This window comes from Drosophila kikkawai, chromosome 2R (assembly GCF_030179895.1).
Source record: "Drosophila kikkawai strain 14028-0561.14 chromosome 2R, DkikHiC1v2, whole genome shotgun sequence".
Taxonomy (NCBI): domain Eukaryota; kingdom Metazoa; phylum Arthropoda; class Insecta; order Diptera; family Drosophilidae; genus Drosophila; species Drosophila kikkawai.
This window is the reverse complement of record NC_091729.1, coordinates 20,975,292-20,992,114: the sequence shown is the minus strand read 5'-3', so window position 1 is coordinate 20,992,114 and position 16,823 is coordinate 20,975,292. Positions and strand designations below refer to the sequence as shown.

Sequence of the window (16,823 nt, the reverse complement as noted above, 5' to 3'; positions counted from 1 at the left end):
TATTATTATTTGGTTTACCTGCATGCCGTATTATTTGGTTTATCTACATTTGATTTCTCTCATGTTCCCGTGTCTAGCTCATTGACAATTTCGGAAGCTTCTACTAAATTTCAAGACTAACCTACTATAAGGCCTAACTCACAACCACAAAAAACAGCGCTAACATCATGTCCGCCAGTACACCACCGAGACAAAGTAATGTTTATGATTTGTAGAGCTTGAGAAACCGCTTTCTGCTCCTTAATCCCTAAGATATAGTCCCGACTAATCAGAGCTTCGGTATCCAAACAGCCCGTCCCTCGTACAAGAGCAACGGATACGTCTCCGAGCCCGAGCCCAACTACGACTCCGACTACTCCACCGTGAGGTACCGCACCCAGAATCCGCACCGTGTGCAGTCCGTGTCCTCGGCTGTCAATGTGCGCAACCTCAACCAGGACGAGAAGTGAGTTTATTAAAAACTTTTAAAGGGAATTGATTGAGTAAACATCTCTCCCCACTTCAGGTTGTATGGTACTATGCCAAATCCCATAAAGTCAGCGCAGAACTCGTATAAGAATCAGCCAGGCCGCATTGAGAACTACACAACAGGACATTCGTCGGTTTCCGAGAAGGAAAAGAAGGAGGTAAGTGAGGCTAACTCTCGAAAGTTGATCACTCGCACAGACTTATCACCATTGAAAGATGCTTCTCATATCCTGGAAGACTTCAAGTCACCATCATCTTGCTAAGGAACCTCCTTTACTGGCTTAATGCACCGACCCCTACTTGCTCTATGTCCCTGCACCTTCATAATAAAACCCCTCGCTACCCGAAACGGGCTCATGATCATGCACCCTTCACACTCACCATTCACATGCTCAGTCATTCAGTTCGCCTCGAATATTCTAACTCACAGCAATTATTCTATTCACAATTCTAGTGGTGGGACGAAGTGATGGACATCTTTAACGGGGTATGATCTCTACTTTATAATACTAGCTTTAGTCTTAGTTTATTTACCTTCCGATTGATTTAAACTCGAGCTAGTCGAGACCGTTTTTCCGTGAACTAAACCGAACCCAAATATCTATCTTTGCTTACCGTTGTATCCTTTCTTGCCTACCGTAATGCCTGATCCATATCCTACGCAAAAGTGGCTTAGGGAGCATACACGCATCCCGCGTATAATTATAGAGTTCGTTGATGATTTCGACGGCAACGGAGTAAGTTTTCCTGGACAGATCAAAAGCGAGGCAGGAATCATTGCAAAAGGCACCAGAACTACTAATTGAAGCCACTCAATCAAAAGTACCTCTGATTCTATTTAAAAACTAATTCAAGTATTTTCCCTTGCCTTCTCTAGAATCTAGAACAATCGAAACTCTCGCCATTGTACACCGAAGGTAACTTGTCCAGGTAAGCAACATTTCATTCTTAGCCTAGCAACTTTCTGATTGTGTAATCCTTTAGAGCTCTGGCCAAGGAATCTGGTTACACAAGCGACTCGAACCTGGTCTTCCGCAAGAAGGAGCTACCCGTGAGCAGTCCCCTGAGTCCCGTGGAACAGAGGCAGGCCTACAAGAGTCTCCAGGCAGGCGGAGAACCTCCACTGCTCGGCTTCCGCAAGCCAGCGCCCGAGAAGCCCCGTGGTAAGTCCTTCCACCTTTTTTTTTTCGGGAAAGTTGTTACCTTCTAATACCTAACTTAGACATAAGTCGCTGGGCTACTCTCTACTCTACTCTACTCACTAATCCTGCAAACGGTGTTGGTTCCAAGGTTTATCTATCCGTCTATCGTACACTGAAAACTTTGTAAGCTCTTTGTAAGCCACCAGTTGCCCTGGTTTCTCATTCACCCACTCTCACTGCTCTCACCTGAAGTTGTATTAGTCCGCCCACCACCAGGATGTGGGCGCCACCAAACAAGCACCACCGTTAATGGCACACAGGCACCACTCAAACCCAGCAGAAGCGGCTGCCTAATCTCGAAAACTGATTTCTCGCCTTCCCCAAGAAACTGTGGAGGAGTTCGAATTCATACAGATCACTCCCACGCTCACAAAGATACGTGTGAGCACCAAGGGTCTGGAAGAGGAGGAACCCTTGAAAAAACCACCAATACCATCAATCCCACCGCCTCCACCGCCGCCACCGCCTCCGCCGCCACCACAAATCTTGCCGCAGCGAAGGGAGAAAAAGCCTGTGAAGATGTTCTCGCAGCTTTCGAAGACCCTGCCCTCGTTCATTCCCCTGAGCAAGAAGCAGCAGACTTCCCAACAGGACGAACCACCGCCAAGACCGCCGCATCGTAAGTCCAGCTGCACCAAAAGCACGGTGCGTGTCCTGAGCTCGGCCTCCAAGTCCAGGCATGAGCAGTGCTTCCAGCCGCCGAATGGAAATGCCTCGGGCGTGTCCACTATTACGCTGAGGAAGGTGGCCACCTCGAGTTGCTCGCGTCGCGAACCGATTTGCCGCTCCAAGTCAGCGGGAGCAGTGTCCACTCTCCTGCAGACCCTTACGGCCACCAAGGAGACCCGACTTACCCGCCGGGTTCAGCAGCAGCAGCAGCAACAGCAGTCTCGCTTGAGATCCTCCAGTCCAGGCAGGCGTCCTGCTCGCCTCTTGGCTCTGCGTCACTCCAGCCGGAGTCCGGTGGCCTTTGGCCGGAGTATCTCCAAGGAGCGGAGTTTCGCCGAAGAGAAGAAGCGGCTGGAGAACACTTTGCCGGCCAATAGAACCAACTTTGAGGCCAGCACCAATATCTTGCGGGATCCATCTTTGAAATCCCCTCAAGAAGTGAGGGAGGCAGTCCGTTCGTATGCCACTTCCCGTAGCAAGTCCTTGCCCAGACTTCGGCACACCACTGTGAGCACCACCACGCGCCAGACCATGTGCTTCCCCCAAGTGCGTCCCCAGACGCTCCTGGATTGTGGAACTCGCTCTCTAAGGAAATCATCCTCCAAGGGAGGAAAGGGTCAGGCAAAGACGGGCTCCAATGACAGCCTGCCGAGGAGTAACTCCACCTTTTCCATTGATTCCCTAGTGCGTACGGAGTATGTGCCCATAGCACCACCCAAAACATATGTGGGCAAGTCCAGAGGTTCGGCTTCCAAGGCCCTGGTTCCCCTCCAGAACAGCCGTAGCGAGGGTCACGTTCCAAGGAAGCGTCAGTCTGGAAAGGCAGCTAAGGTCCCACCGCCGGTGACCGTTCACTCCTACAGCGAGTCGGTGCGCGAGAAGACAAACTTCTGGAACGACTACAATGCCAAGCAGGCCATGTCGTTGCCGCAGGAGTACAAGTTCGTGTCGGAGGATGTCTGCGACTTTTCGAGTCAAATCCAGATACAGCAGCCCTGCATCGAGGACCTGGTGTGGAAGTACGAGGGCAAGGATCAGCGTCCTCCCACAAAGCCAGCGGCAGTCACCGATATAGCCCGTCCGCTATCGCCGCAGCTGAGCCAGGAACGTCGCTTCTCGCCTACCCGGGAGGTGCGTGTCCCGCAAATAAACCGGGAGGTAAGATCACCCTCACGTCGTCGCATCGACAGTCTACGCTCCAAGGACAAGGAGCAGGCGGTGGCCAGGGCCAGCAGCCTAAGCAGCGCCGACGAGCGCGGCAGGAGGGCCACTCCAGCTCCCGCCAATGGTCTATACCAGTGCGGGGAGCTGGCCCACAGCGCCACCTCTTTGACCCACCTGGAGCGACACAGCCCCAGCTGTCGGTATCGCAACAACTGCGAGCGCTTCACCGAACTGAATCGATTCTACAGCACCCTGGAGCGGGTGGGGCAGCTGGAGAGAGCCACCTCCTCGAGCAGCTTCCATCCTCTACGGAAAGATGCCGAGCTGCTGGACTTTGATGAGTGGCGCAAGGTGCGACTCCATGAGCGGGCCGAAAAGGAGCTGCAGTATTTGGTGGGCAAGCTGCAGGACGACCAGAAGCAAAGGGATCTCCACTACCGCTCCAAGGACGTGGACTCTCTTAAGTGGCGCCATGAGGCGGACCAATCGCTAATTGCCAAGAAGAAGTCCGTGGAGGATCTGCGCGAGAACTTTGAGCAGCTAAATCTCCTGCGGCAGCAGCAGCAGCTGCAATCGGAGCCAGTGCATCGTCACTGGCGGCGCAACACGGTGGCGGATCTGGCCAGCAGCCTGGAGCATCGCGTTGAGGTCGAGGCCGAGCTCGAGCCAGAGCGCCATTTGGACAACGACCTAGTGAGCACCTTGTCCAAGGATCAGATCAAGAAGATCACTCAGCAGCTGAACGAGATTTACTCGGGCAATCGCCAGGCTCCAGCCGTGGAGGAGCAGTACGTGGTTACCGTGGAGAAGGGCTCCCGGCCAAACGGCTTAAAAGTGCGCTGCAACTCGAGCATCTCAAAGGAGCAGCTCCTCGGACCTGTGCAGCGCAAGCGGGACGAGCAGCAGTCCAACCAGACCCTGCCCCGCGCCACTCGCAGCCAATCTCCGGTGGTGGTGGCCAGGGAAACACGCGGCGCCATAGCAGCCAAGAACGCGGAGTTGACGCTCTCAAAGCCGCCGGAAGTGCCGCCCCGGCCCAAAGGCCCGTCCAACCAAGAGGCCAAGAGTAAGACTCTTAACAAGGAACCTCCCAAGGAACCAAAGGAGGATGCCCGCGAACCGGCCGAGAACATAAACCAGAAGATTCAGTACTTCGAGGATCGCCAGTTTGATGAGCCACCCAAGACCATCTACCATGCACGGGAGGACTCCTCGCCCGACGAAGCCGAGGTGATGCGCCTCATCGAGCAGAACATGCAGGAGCGCCAGCGAGCCCGGCAGCTGCATCAGCATCAGCACCACCACCACCAGGAGCTGAGCAACTCCCTCACGGATCTGAGCGGTGTCTTCGGAGAGCGTCCCGCGGCCAGGGTAAATTTTCACTTGCACAGCCCGCCCGACCGTCCGCCCGACGATACCGAGCTTATCAGCTTTGGGAACGGGTCACCGGAACCCGCCGATGCCAGTCTTGAGCTCTACTCGGACTCCTACTACCGCTCGCGCAGCCTGTCGCCGCAGTCGCAGGCCTCCGCCTGCTCCAGCTCCTACCTGCAGAGGGTCTACACCGGCGAGGTGCGCAAGATGCGGCAGCACTTTGAGAGCATCCAGCAGTCCGGGGAGCAGTCCCGGGAGCAATCCAACGAGCGGCGTGATTTTTTTGGGCTTAGCTCGCTGCGGAGGGCGCGCAGCGATCCCGAAGTGAGTGCGGGATCCAAAGACGCCCCGGACACTGCTACGGAGGCGGTGTCAAAGGAGGAACAACAGGCCGCTGCCGGCGTCGGCGATGTCCCGCGTCTGACTCACAAGTTTGAGTTGCGCGGGGCTACGCCTTCGCCGGAGCGCGGCAGAAGGCGCCAGCGGAGCGCCCAGGATCGCCTGATGCCCCACATAGACATCATTAGCAAGACGGCGGCCCTGAAGCGGGAGCTGCCAGTGCGAGCAAGTCCCACGCGGAGCGTGAGCAGCAACAGTCACTGCTTCGAGCGCCTGAGGATGCGCTACGAGTCCTCGGAGCCGCCGACTCAGAGCTACCTGTCCACCTCGCATCCGGACATGCGGGATGTGCATGACATATCGCCGCATCTAAGTGCCGACTGGGTGGCCCACAAGCATCCGCAGCCCTCGAAACCAGAGGAAGTGCTGCCCAGGAAGCCGCAGCGAGTGGTGGCTAGGGCCAGCTCCACATCACCACCGCGTCCGGCCAGATCGCAGAGTCATCAGCTGGGCTCCCGGCTGACCAGCTGCATGAGGGATATCTTTGCCAACCAGAAGTTTGATCCCAACAAGCATCGTCCAAAGGCGCGCTATGTGCCCGAGGGAGCGGAGACTGTAAAGAAGGCTCCTCCTCCTCCTCCTGGCAATGGAACCCTGGAACGCCTGAAGAAGACCATGGCGGTGACTTTTAAAGGTGACTTTTGACTATTGCAACTTCTAGGGAGCAGTGTGGGTGGGTGGGTAAGGATCCTAGGGCAACCCCTCTAATCTATGCTTCGTTGGTCGCCTGATCCCGTAGTGCTAGTGCTGCTGCTTTTGGTTACTCCTTCCCCCAAATTGGTCCTTAAACTGATTTCCAAATTATCCCTTTACTCGTATCTTATCTGTAAATCCTTGGCGCAGATCTCGACCCGAACGCGCCTCCCATTCCCCCCCAGCCGCCAGTCAAGGGGCTCTCCGCCTACGATTACACATACAACTCCGACACCGTCGACGGATCAGGTGAGTGACCAAGATGAAGACTTGCTAAAGCGAGCTGTTTACCTCAAGGGAGATGATGCTAATGATATCTCCTTAACATAAGCCTTAACGATAACTTGATAATATCCCCGAGTGCTAAGAGAGATTCTTCCGTCTTTAAAAAGTTAAAAAGATATCCAATTTCTTGTTAAATTATCCTCTCATCCTGCCCCCTTCCGGGTGCCACAACTACGCTCCTGCTGCCACTGTCATTCGTTAACCTTTGCTAAAAGCATTTTTACTGCGGCAACGACGGGTAATTTCCGCAATTGGTGCAATTTCGCTTTGAAGGTGCGCCTTGCGCCTCGGTTGACCAAATTAATCGATATCACCAATGAAAACGCCGGCCACGCGGACGGCTCTGACCTGCTTAGCTCACCAGCCGCCACCACCTGTCCTCCTCCTTTGCGAGGGGGTGGCGCTGCCTGCTGCTGGTGGGGTGGCTACTCGCTCACCTTGCCGGCGTTCAGTGGTGGCGGCGTTGCCATGGCCAAGACGATGCCGTCAACAAAACAAACTGGGAACAGACACGGCTACGGGTACCTGTCGCGGCCGTTAGTCAGTTCCACTTTTCCGTGCCAATAAAAAACGTGTGTCTTTCGGTTTGCGCTTCGCTCGGCAGGAAAAAACATTTTTAATTAAATGCCTCTGATCCGGTCTCCTTATGCAACTCTTGCGTCGGCACCATGATCCATCAAACACTGGCTCCGCACCGCAGCCAATCCTCCAGTTACTCCAAGAGCAAGGCCGTCCACTGGCGACAGAAGTTGCATCGTAGCTGCAATGACCTGGAGCTGGACTATGATGATGGGGACAGATTTCCAGAGTCGCAGAGCTTGTGGCGCAGCTCGGAGATTAACGATAATCCCTGGCAAAGGCCACAGAGCAGTGGCGGCAATAATAATGGTTCCATGCATCAGGGCAGTGTGTGCGATATACCCAACTGTGGCAAAATCCTGTGGGTGCATCGCCAGGGTTATGAGGCTCCCCTGAGGCCACCGCCTCCTTCGTTTTACCAGGGCAGTGGCTCTGCTGCTGCAGGTGGCTACCACGTGGTGGGTCTGCCCCACACGCCTCAGCCCAACCAGCGGCAGGCTTACCTGGCCAATCAGCATGCCATTGGAGCTTCCATGCCGTTGCTGCTCTGGCAACATCAGCAGCAGCAAAAGCAACTCCAGCAGCAGCAGCTTCAGCAGCAGCAACTCTTGCAACAGAAACAGCCACTGCAGAGGTATCAACAGAGGCAACAGCAATGGCCAAGCAGTTAGTATTTCCTACAAAAGTTGCACAAAAAAAGATAGAAAGATAAAGATAGATTCAACTAAGTGCTTATAACCAATCAATTATCCGACTCAGCAAACTTCTGAGTTTTCTTAATCAAAGTGCAATGTTAATTAAGGTTCTGTTAGATTTATTTTCCTCTTGACTTAGTTCTATTACTTTTACTTACGTTAAAACTCAATTTTTGAGGCCAAAACAAGCAGTTAACAAGACAACCGCAAATGTTGGTGAGCGGAACCATAGACCCCCAGTGAGATAAAAGAAAGCCAAGCGATCGATTGAACCCCCTCTGGGCTCCCAGCTGCCACCCAACTCTCTGTGCACTTTCTCATTTGACTAAGCGACCTTCCTGTTTTGCACTTTCTCACGGTTTTTCTTTTGCAAAAAAAAAAAGTTAAAACTCGTTATCACCTGAGAGAGGGAGAAACATAAACAGAGAAACAGAGCGCGATAAATCTGGGCACGCTCCTCACGTTCCCAGCTTCAAAGTCGTTGATAAAAGCTTGAGGCTGTATAAGTAAGTGCGAGGAAAAGCTCACTTTTTTACTACGATCAAGATGAGGAAGCCACTGTGGGCCTTATCAGGTTGTCAGGGGAAATACTTTAATGCTTACTTGATAAAAAAAAAAGGTAGATAATGGCTATCGAACTTGGATTTATAGGGCTATAAACAGAACAAGTAAAGGGGGAGAGATACTCGTAAATAAATATATTTTCTGGCAACAGTAAATAATAAAGTATTTCGACCTTTAGTTAGATAACATAATTAATGTAATTCTCATAAATATAAAGTAAATTTCGTTCTGAATAAAACCTAAAACCAGTTGGGAATTCTAAAGTCATATCTCTAAAATTCATTGTTAACTTCTAATGTATGTAGTTTGCATTAGGTGATAGGATTTAGTAAGAATTGATATTTTTCTAAATATTTTCTCTACAAATTTCAACCCAGCAAACCCCACTGTACTTCCACTAACAAGCTTTTCACACACCCCACTGTCGCAGCAATTAAACGTGAGGCGCCGCCACAAAACGGAACTCGTAGTAATACAAACGCCGCTATCTCTGGGAATTACTCAGCCGGCGGAGAGTCAACAGAGTCTCCCGAAGTTTCGTCTTCTGGTCTTCCCTCTCACTGGTTATCTCTCTCTGCTCCTCGCTCTCCCCTTTGTCTTCCCTCTCTTTCTCTGTGTTTAGCTGCCTTGGGGCTGCGCCATTCAGTTTCGATTTCGATTTCGGTTTCAGTTGAGCGCAACGCGTGCTACGGTAAAGTCGGTTAAGAGTCTCCTACCTCCCCCTCTTTCTTCCACCCCGTCTCCAGTCTTCTGTCACCCTGTCTTCCCGTCACCCCGTCTCTTTCTCTGGCTGAAGTGAAGCGTGTAGCTTGTTTGTTGTTGTTCGCCGATTCGCCGCAGCTTTATCAGGCAATTGCCTTAGCCTTCGATTCTGATTCTAATACTGATTGATTGTTGTGACTAATGAGCGAGCTCCCCCAAAGAAAATGGGGAAATAGCTAAGAAAAGCATTTAAAGAGTTAATTGAGCGTGAAATGCAAGGAAAAGCCTTGAAAGGCTACAGTGTATCTATAAAAGTAAAGCAGTAAAAGATGAAAAACTGCAAAGTTTACCAAGCAGAACTAACATATTCAAATCGTGTTTTAATGGCATAAAATTAACATTGAACTGAAATGTAAAGAAATGGATAAAATACTTAAGAGATACTGTAAGTATCTGTAAGATACTTCATGTAGATAGATGAAAAGATATAGATAAAAGATATTTCCTAGCTACAGATATGAATGGACTTGCCAGCGACCTTCATAGCTATAATTATTTATTGAAAACCAAAGAAAGCTTTACAGATAACCATATCAAATTGATAGTGCCTTGGAATTCGATTTTCCCCTTTCCACAAAGCACTTTCAAACGCTGGCAAAAAACAAAATGTGCCGCAGCAAATCAGTGAAAGTGAAAATCCCCCGAGTGTCAATTAAACCGCTCTTTCCACTCCTCTGACTTGGCGTAAACAGCACGTACAAAGCGGTTGTTAATTGTTGTTGTCCAAAGACAATGCTCTGCGGCTTATGGCGCGTATTTGCCGCACAAATATTTGTGCAGCCGCACCTCTCACCTCCAGAGGTTTCCCCTTGAGAGATTTCCCCAAATCGGGTCAATGGAAGCTGAGTTGTTTTCCATCTTTATCAATCTTTTGCCAGTACCCGCTGCGCAGTTCCATTAAGGCATCAATTGAATCGAATGGAATCGGGGCAATTTAATGCGATCTTTTTACCCGAGATTACTCAAGATGCTCCAGACTGATGCGGAAAAGTCTTGGAGCTTGGAGTTTTTCCTCAGGCACCTCCCTCCCCCAATTAACAGCAGCATTATCTCCAATTATGGCTCATTCTCTAGCTGGGAGAGGCCGCCATCTAATTCAATTGTAGATTGTGGAAGGCCACTTATTACCAGGGGGTTATCAGGTGGATGGAGCTGTTTATTTGCCTACCAATTGGCAGACAGATATGTGCTCGGCCCCAGCCTCAGATAAGCCAGTGTTTCGTAACAGAAGCGGCAACAGTAACGAGCATTTGCGGTTAGATCATCTTACGACTCAGACGAAGGCGACAACACTTTGTTGTTCTAAGGGTAAACAGCGAATACACTAAGGAGAAAAATGGGTTCGTTATCAGTTTGTTATTACACAAAAGAACTAAAGAAATATTTGACTAAAATTATACTAGATAAAGTAAGGTAGTAGTTTCTTAATTCAATTTATTTTGTACTGAAATTTTATAAAAAAGGAAACATACTGGAATACTTTTTTATGTTTTTAAGCATTGTTTACTGGTAGAGAAAAGGGTTCTTAATATTTATGACTTTTGATAAAAAGGGGGACATTTAAACCAATAAACAATCAATAGCTACGTATCTTCTTCCCCATGACTGGCATCAATTTCCATTCTCTTAAATCCTAAATATACAAATTTTACACTGACTCAAGTGCCTTTTGGGAAATATTTATGTATAAAGGTTAAAAAAAAAATAGTATTTCAAATGAGTAACCCATCCGTTCCTGCCAAGATTAGAGGGGAACCAACACAACAGCAAAATATATAGCCGCATCGCTTGAGCTTCAGCCTAACCCGCTCTACGCCTCCTATGCCTCTCATCTTAACAGAGTCTCCCAATCGTTACTATGCCACAGACGTGAACATCCATTTCAAGACCCCGATCAGGCATGAGCAGCGCCAGAACGTGCCGGAGGAGGAACTAGCCATTCGCCAAGCGGAGCATATGCAGAAGCTCTACCAGGAGGAGCGCCGTCGCAAGTATCTACAGGAGCTGCAGGACATGAACTCGCGCCGCCACACAGATAACTTTACACCCTCGCAGAAGTCACCCATTGCCCTCAATCGCTATGATGATTTCCCCACAGACGTGACCCTCAAGTCGCTGGTGGGTCCGAAGACAGTGGCCCGGGCTCTCTTCAACTTCCAGGGACAGAGCTCTAAGTAGGATACCTTTGAAGGAATTTAATTGAAGAGAATTCACTTAAATTTATATATTTTTACAGAGAGCTATCCTTCCGCAAGGGCGACACCATCTATATCAGGCGGCAAATCGATGCCAACTGGTATGAGGGTGAGCACAATGCCATGATTGGCCTGCTTCCAGCCAGTTATGTTGAGGTGAGTGGATATATATCTTATCAAAATTGTTAATATATATTGTAAATATTTTCTCAAAATAGTAGGAAGAATGTAGCATAATATAGAATATTACAAACATAATTTCCACCTTGTTGATAGTGAAGAAATCTTCTGTTTTCGAGTATTTACTTATGATTCAAATTTCTAGGAAAATTATATTTGTTTACAGCCTTAATTTAGTTCAAACGCGAAGCCTTCATATTGTGAGTCATGAAAATTAATTGAGTCATTACAAAACCAACTCAAAGTGGGAAAAATCGAATAGATAGAAATATGAACGAAATCCGAAAAGGGGAACACAGCTGATAGAAACCTCTATAGATAATATAAACACGCCCTTTTTGAGAGCTTAATTAGGATTTCGAAATCTTTTAATTGTTTCCAAAAATTCCAGATTGTCAGCCGTGATGGTGCTCGGACACCATCGAAGCGACCCTCGGAGGGCCAGGCCCGTGCCAAATACAACTTCCAGGCCCAGTCGGGCATCGAGCTCTCCCTGAACAAGGGCGAACTGGTAACCCTGACGCGTCGAGTGGATGGAAACTGGTTTGAGGGCAAGATAGCCAACAGGAAGGGCATCTTCCCGGTCTCCTATGTGGAGGTAAGTCTAATCAGATCAAAGTTTTTCCATATACTTATAACGATGATACCCTTAGGTACTTACCGACATTGGGGCCGAGGATATTGCCGCCAGGACAACCACCGTGATCAGCACTCAGAGCACCACCAACCTGCGTCCCAATCTGGATGTGCTGCGCACAAATATCAACAATGAGTTCAATACGATCACGCAAAACGGAGCCCAGCCCCCGAATGGCATTCTGAAGGAGACGCGAACGATTCACAAGACGGATGCCCTTCATGTGGACACCAGCTCGGAGCCCTTGGCGTAAGTCAAGCCTTAATATAAAATATTTTTAAAGCAAAATTAACTATTATCTTTTCTTCTTAGGTATCGCGCCCTGTACAAGTACCGACCGCAAAACTCCGACGAACTGGAGCTGCTCGAGGGCGATGTGGTCCATGTTTTAGAGAAGTGCGACGATGGTTGGTTCGTGGGCACCTCGCAGAGGACCGGCTGCTTCGGCACATTCCCCGGCAACTACGTGGAACGGGCCTAAGGAGGCGACCGATCAAATGGATGATCCTCTAATCTTAATGAATTTTATGAATTGTAGTCTAATATGAGGAGGAATCAGCGTGGCCGGGGCGAAGGCAGTTCTATGATTAATTCTGATTTGGTTTAACTGGATTATTTTATGTTGTTGTTGAATAATTCTTATCCTGCTAATTCTGCTGCTTTCGTTTTGCCGTAATTTAAAGCTATTTATTTATTTTTAAACAGAGCATTAATTATATCAATGTTGGAATTACGTTTATTTATGAGAAAAAAGCAAAAAAATATTAACCAGAAAAGTTGTACCCTCCTCCCCCACTCCGAGACACCCCATTCACACACACACACACACCCACACAAAAACACACACCAAATATCGAAGGAACTACATTAAGATCATACCATATATATATTTTGTCGTTTACCTACTAATTTTAACTAGTCACAGCTAATTTCCAAAAAAGAAAATCAATTACAAACAAAAAAAAAAGATAATGAAGAAGCTAGTGGAGACCGTTGAACTAAAGTGCCTTAAAGTTGAAATTTGAATGACTAAAAACGTGAAATAAAAATATATAAAAAAGAAAGAATAATAAGGAACAGGTGCTAAGATCCCATGTGCCCCTTGTTGAGTCCCGGCAATGGGGATTATTATTACTGATAATTATTATTATTATTTATGATGATATTGTCGAGTCCGAACCAGCAGAAACCATTTTATAATCATTACAAAAAGCGTTTATTACACAGACACTGTTGCAAGCGTATTTAGTAAATAAAGAAGAAACTAAAAAACAGTTGAAACTTGTTTTTTTTATACCCTTGCAGGGTATTATAATTTCAGTCAGAATTTTGCAACGCAGTGAAGGAGACGTTTCCGACCCTATAAAGTATATATATTCTTGATCAGCATCAACAGGGGAATCTTTCTAGATTTGCCAGGAAGAAATCGATTTTTGGGCCATTTTTGCAAAATTTTTGATTTTGATAAAAAATTGAATTTTCCAAATTTTTAAATGAAGTATGCAGATTTATTAACTGTAAAAAATCTTGCACAGAACAGTTTTCTGATTTAAAATTAATGCTCTTTTGGCCGAGTTATGATATTTTTAATTTAAAAAAAAATCAAGAAGTTTTTTAATATAAAAAATCCGATTTTATAATACAAAATAATATTTTTCCAAGTCAAGGAATCATTTCCGACACCATAAACCATATATATTCTTGATTAGCATTAACATGCGAATCTTTCTAGACATGTCCGGAAGAAATCGATTTTTTGGCCATTTTTGCGAAATTTGATAAGGGGTTACATCATTAAAATTAGCAAAAATAGCCATAAAAATTTGATTTCTTGAAATTTTAAATTTGGTATGCAGTTTTTTTAAATTAATAAAAACTAACACAAAACTGCTTTCCGAATCGAAATTAATGCATTTTTGGCTTAGTTATGATATATTTTAATTGTTACCTGCAAGGGTATACAAACTTTGGCTGGCCAAAGTTAGCTTTCTTTCTTGTTTTTGGGTGCTTTAAGGGATGATAAAAGAAGTTACTTTATAGAGGTTATATAAAGAATATTTATTTAAAAAAAATTAAGGATTTTTATAAAGTATTTCGGGATTTGTATTATTTTTTAAATCATTTTAAGATACAAACTTTTAACCAAAGCATAAATTAATTAACAAATTAAGGTATAATTCCCCTCATATTTAAAATATATATATTCTGGCCAAGTTTTCCCAATACATTTCAGAATCGAATGTAATAACATTAAACTTAACATTCCCCGTAATATTAGTTTAACAATAGCTTGCTCCTTGTATAAATTATCCTGCTCCTCCAAAGACCGACCATCACGTTTGTGCCAGCTTCCGTTTCCTTTCCTGCTTGAGCTCCCTTTTCACCGCTCGCTGCTCCAGCTCCTCCGTATACTCTGCGTACATGGCCAGCAGTGCGGGATAGAGCGTGTGGTAATGCTGCAAATCCTCCACGGTCACCTGCATATTATCAAAGGCAATGGCCACCTGCTGCATATCCTCGGCACTGGGCAGCCGCGGGCACTTGGCGTAGCGCTGCGAGAAATGCGTAAGGATCGTGTGGCGGGCACCCATAGTGCGACCTTGCTGAATGGCCTGCGACACGGTGCTGTGCGTTTTGAAGCGCGCCTCCTCCTCCAGATCGTCCTCCATGGTGGCCTCGTGGATGAGCACTGTGGAATTGCGTCCCAGTTCGACTAGATCCAGGCAGGGCATAGTGTCGCCGCTGTATGTGATTTTAATGGGTTCATTTTCGTATTTCGCTGCCAGGGTGAGACTTATTCCAAACGAGTTTGGACAGTGCCGCACTAGGCAGGTGGCAATGGAGGTGATGCCCAGGGGTTCCACTTTCTCACCGGTCAGCGGGCTGGCCAGGAGTTCACCATTGGCTACGAGAGTATAGGCATCTTCTATGGGCTCTATCTGGCGGTTGTAGAACTCCAACCAGGGTTCAATTTGACGAGGAGCCAGCAAAATAAGTGGCTCGGTCTTCGGTTCCAGCTGCCTTCGTTCCCTGAGCAATCCAATCAGTCCAATATGGTGATCCGCATGCAGATGGGACACATATATCACCTGAAGCTGCCGGAGAATCTGTTCCGCTTTGGCGGCACCATAAAGCCGCACAATTTGGCCATAGGTACCTTCGCCGCAATCCAACAAAGCAAAGGACTCGGCAGCAGTTTGGATCAGAATTGAGCTGACGTTACGGGTCTTGTTGGGAATACAGGATCCCGTGCCCAGGAAGATTATCTTGGGCCAGCTCTCGGCAGAGTGGGCAGGAAAGCTGTAATCTTCTTTGAATTTAGCTAGGAGTTCTGTAAAGCCGGGCACAGCATGCGTCTCCTTCACATACTCCTCGGGCGTTAGCTTGGACTCAAGGGTGCGATCCAAACCTAAGGGGAAAAGGTTTAAATCTTATTTTATTCTTGTAAATATTTTCATTACTCACCTTTTCTAGGCCTCAGGTGAAAGCTGGTCATAGAGACTACGCCCTGTTCCGACTCATCCTCAATTTCCTTTTCCGATTTATCACTTTCATCTGTCTCGTCCAGCTTGGTTTTCTTGAGGTTCTGACTCAGTTTCTGGCTTTGGCAGGGCATCGACTCACCCAATAGGGGAAAGACATGAGGGGCAAGTTGATGCAACTGATGCTGGATGCGGTGGGCAGCAGCATAGCCAGAAAACTGGTTCTGCGGGGAACTCAAATGGATGTGCTGTATGCCCGGAGGAAAGTTCTCCTCCAGAAAGTGCTTGTAGTCCTGCCGGGAGGCAATAGGATGAGGCGTAAAGTGCACCACCAGGCGTACCTTTGTCAGCTGCTCTTCGTCCAGTTCCTTTAGGCGTTTAGCTTGGGCTAGAAGTCCTGGCAGATACTCTTCACTCGGAACATCCAGGAAAACAAAAGAGAGCGCCGACTCACTGGGCTCGGTTACATCCACAGAGCGGACCACTTTGCCATCGGGCAGGGTGATGTCCTGGCCGTTCTTGAGTTGCCCCAGAAGTGGGCCTGGAGGCACACCCTGTTCCACGCACTTGACCAGGTTCAGAGCGCCGGCACGCGGTTTCAGCTGACAGATGTAGTTTATTACACTCTTCTCCGGATCCTCGGAGCTGATCAGCGGCAGGGAGTCCACCTTGAGGATAGAGTCCTCGAAGCAGCTTCCCTCGGAGCAGTCAATCGTCTGCATTTGAAGGTTTTTCAGAACCACAAAGCGTCGCATGGACTGCAGCATGGGGGCAAGATGTGGCGGTCCATGGAGTCCCACGTTGCGTACTCCGGCATCCTGGATGGTTAACGCCAGGCCTGGCAGTCCGCCAACTGTTGCCCACGTGTTACGCGTCACAAAGATCTGCTCGAGACGCGACAGCCGCGTCTTGTGCTCGTGGGCCAGTCGCTGGGTTCCCTCGCCGCAGTTGAACAGGTAACGCGCCTGATCGGTAAACAGGTAGACGGCAGCAGGTGCTCCATTGGCGCCGGCACCAAGGATTTGGAGATTCACGGATCCGGGCACCACTGATGCCAGCTTCTTCCTCAAGACATTCGGTTCTCGCTCGTAGCGGGGTCCTGTTAAGGGATCCGTGGCGGATGCCAAGGTGGCTTCCACCGAGCTACTCATCTTTAGAGTGCGCAGCGAACTATAAAGAGGCCGACGCACGGATTTCAATAAAAACATTCGTATTTTGTCGACGGCGGCAATAACGTGCCCGCCAACAGCTGTTGCGCCTGGAGTTGAAACTATGCATTAGAGATGGCACTTTTGTTAGAGATGATGCGATATATTTACTGAAAGCGATAGTTGGAAAATAATACGACATTAATTTCTGCTGCTTGAATATTATTATATTTTTTATTTAATATATTTATATATATATTAACTTAAAAATATTGTTTTATTTTTTTTTTATTTATTTATTATTGCAAACTGCATGGGTATATTTAA

At 47.8% G+C, this 16,823-nt stretch overlaps 2 protein-coding genes across 27 annotated transcripts in view; one reads left to right on the top strand and one right to left on the bottom strand.

Moving 5' to 3' along the window:
• CAP (Cbl-associated protein) overlaps window positions 1-13,140 on the top strand; it is a 30,577-nt gene extending 17,437 nt beyond the window's left edge. For 6 of the 26 annotated variants that reach the window (XM_041777057.2, XM_017181599.3, XM_017181603.3 and 3 more), the window contains 11 exons: window positions 292-445; window positions 506-626; window positions 923-955; window positions 1,346-1,398; window positions 1,453-1,631; window positions 6,120-6,218; window positions 10,722-11,028; window positions 11,091-11,205; window positions 11,621-11,827; window positions 11,883-12,115; window positions 12,179-13,140. In XM_041777057.2, the coding sequence (XP_041632991.1) occupies window positions 292-445; window positions 506-626; window positions 923-955; window positions 1,346-1,398; window positions 1,453-1,631; window positions 6,120-6,218; window positions 10,722-11,028; window positions 11,091-11,205; window positions 11,621-11,827; window positions 11,883-12,115; window positions 12,179-12,347 (1,670 nt within the window). In that variant the 3' untranslated portion in view covers window positions 12,348-13,140. Of the gene's footprint in view, window positions 1-152; window positions 196-291; window positions 446-505; window positions 627-922; window positions 956-1,345; window positions 1,399-1,452; window positions 1,632-1,995; window positions 5,911-6,119; window positions 6,219-6,877; window positions 7,500-8,758; window positions 8,784-10,694; window positions 11,029-11,090; window positions 11,206-11,620; window positions 11,828-11,882; window positions 12,116-12,178 lie in introns of those variants that run through there. The other 20 variants (XM_070284521.1, XM_070284519.1, XM_070284522.1 and 17 more) reach the window with 12 other exon arrangements.
• An 800-nt stretch (window positions 13,141-13,940) lies between these two features.
• RNaseZ (ribonuclease Z) lies at window positions 13,941-16,623 on the bottom strand. Its single transcript, XM_017181662.3, has 2 exons — window positions 15,332-16,623; window positions 13,941-15,275 (listed from the first exon to the last, which is right to left on the bottom strand). The coding sequence occupies exons 1-2, from the start codon at window positions 16,554-16,556 to the stop codon at window positions 14,200-14,202; spliced, it is 2,301 nt and encodes a 766-aa protein (XP_017037151.1). The 5' UTR covers window positions 16,557-16,623; the 3' UTR covers window positions 13,941-14,199.
• Window positions 16,624-16,823: the final 200 nt, after the last annotated feature.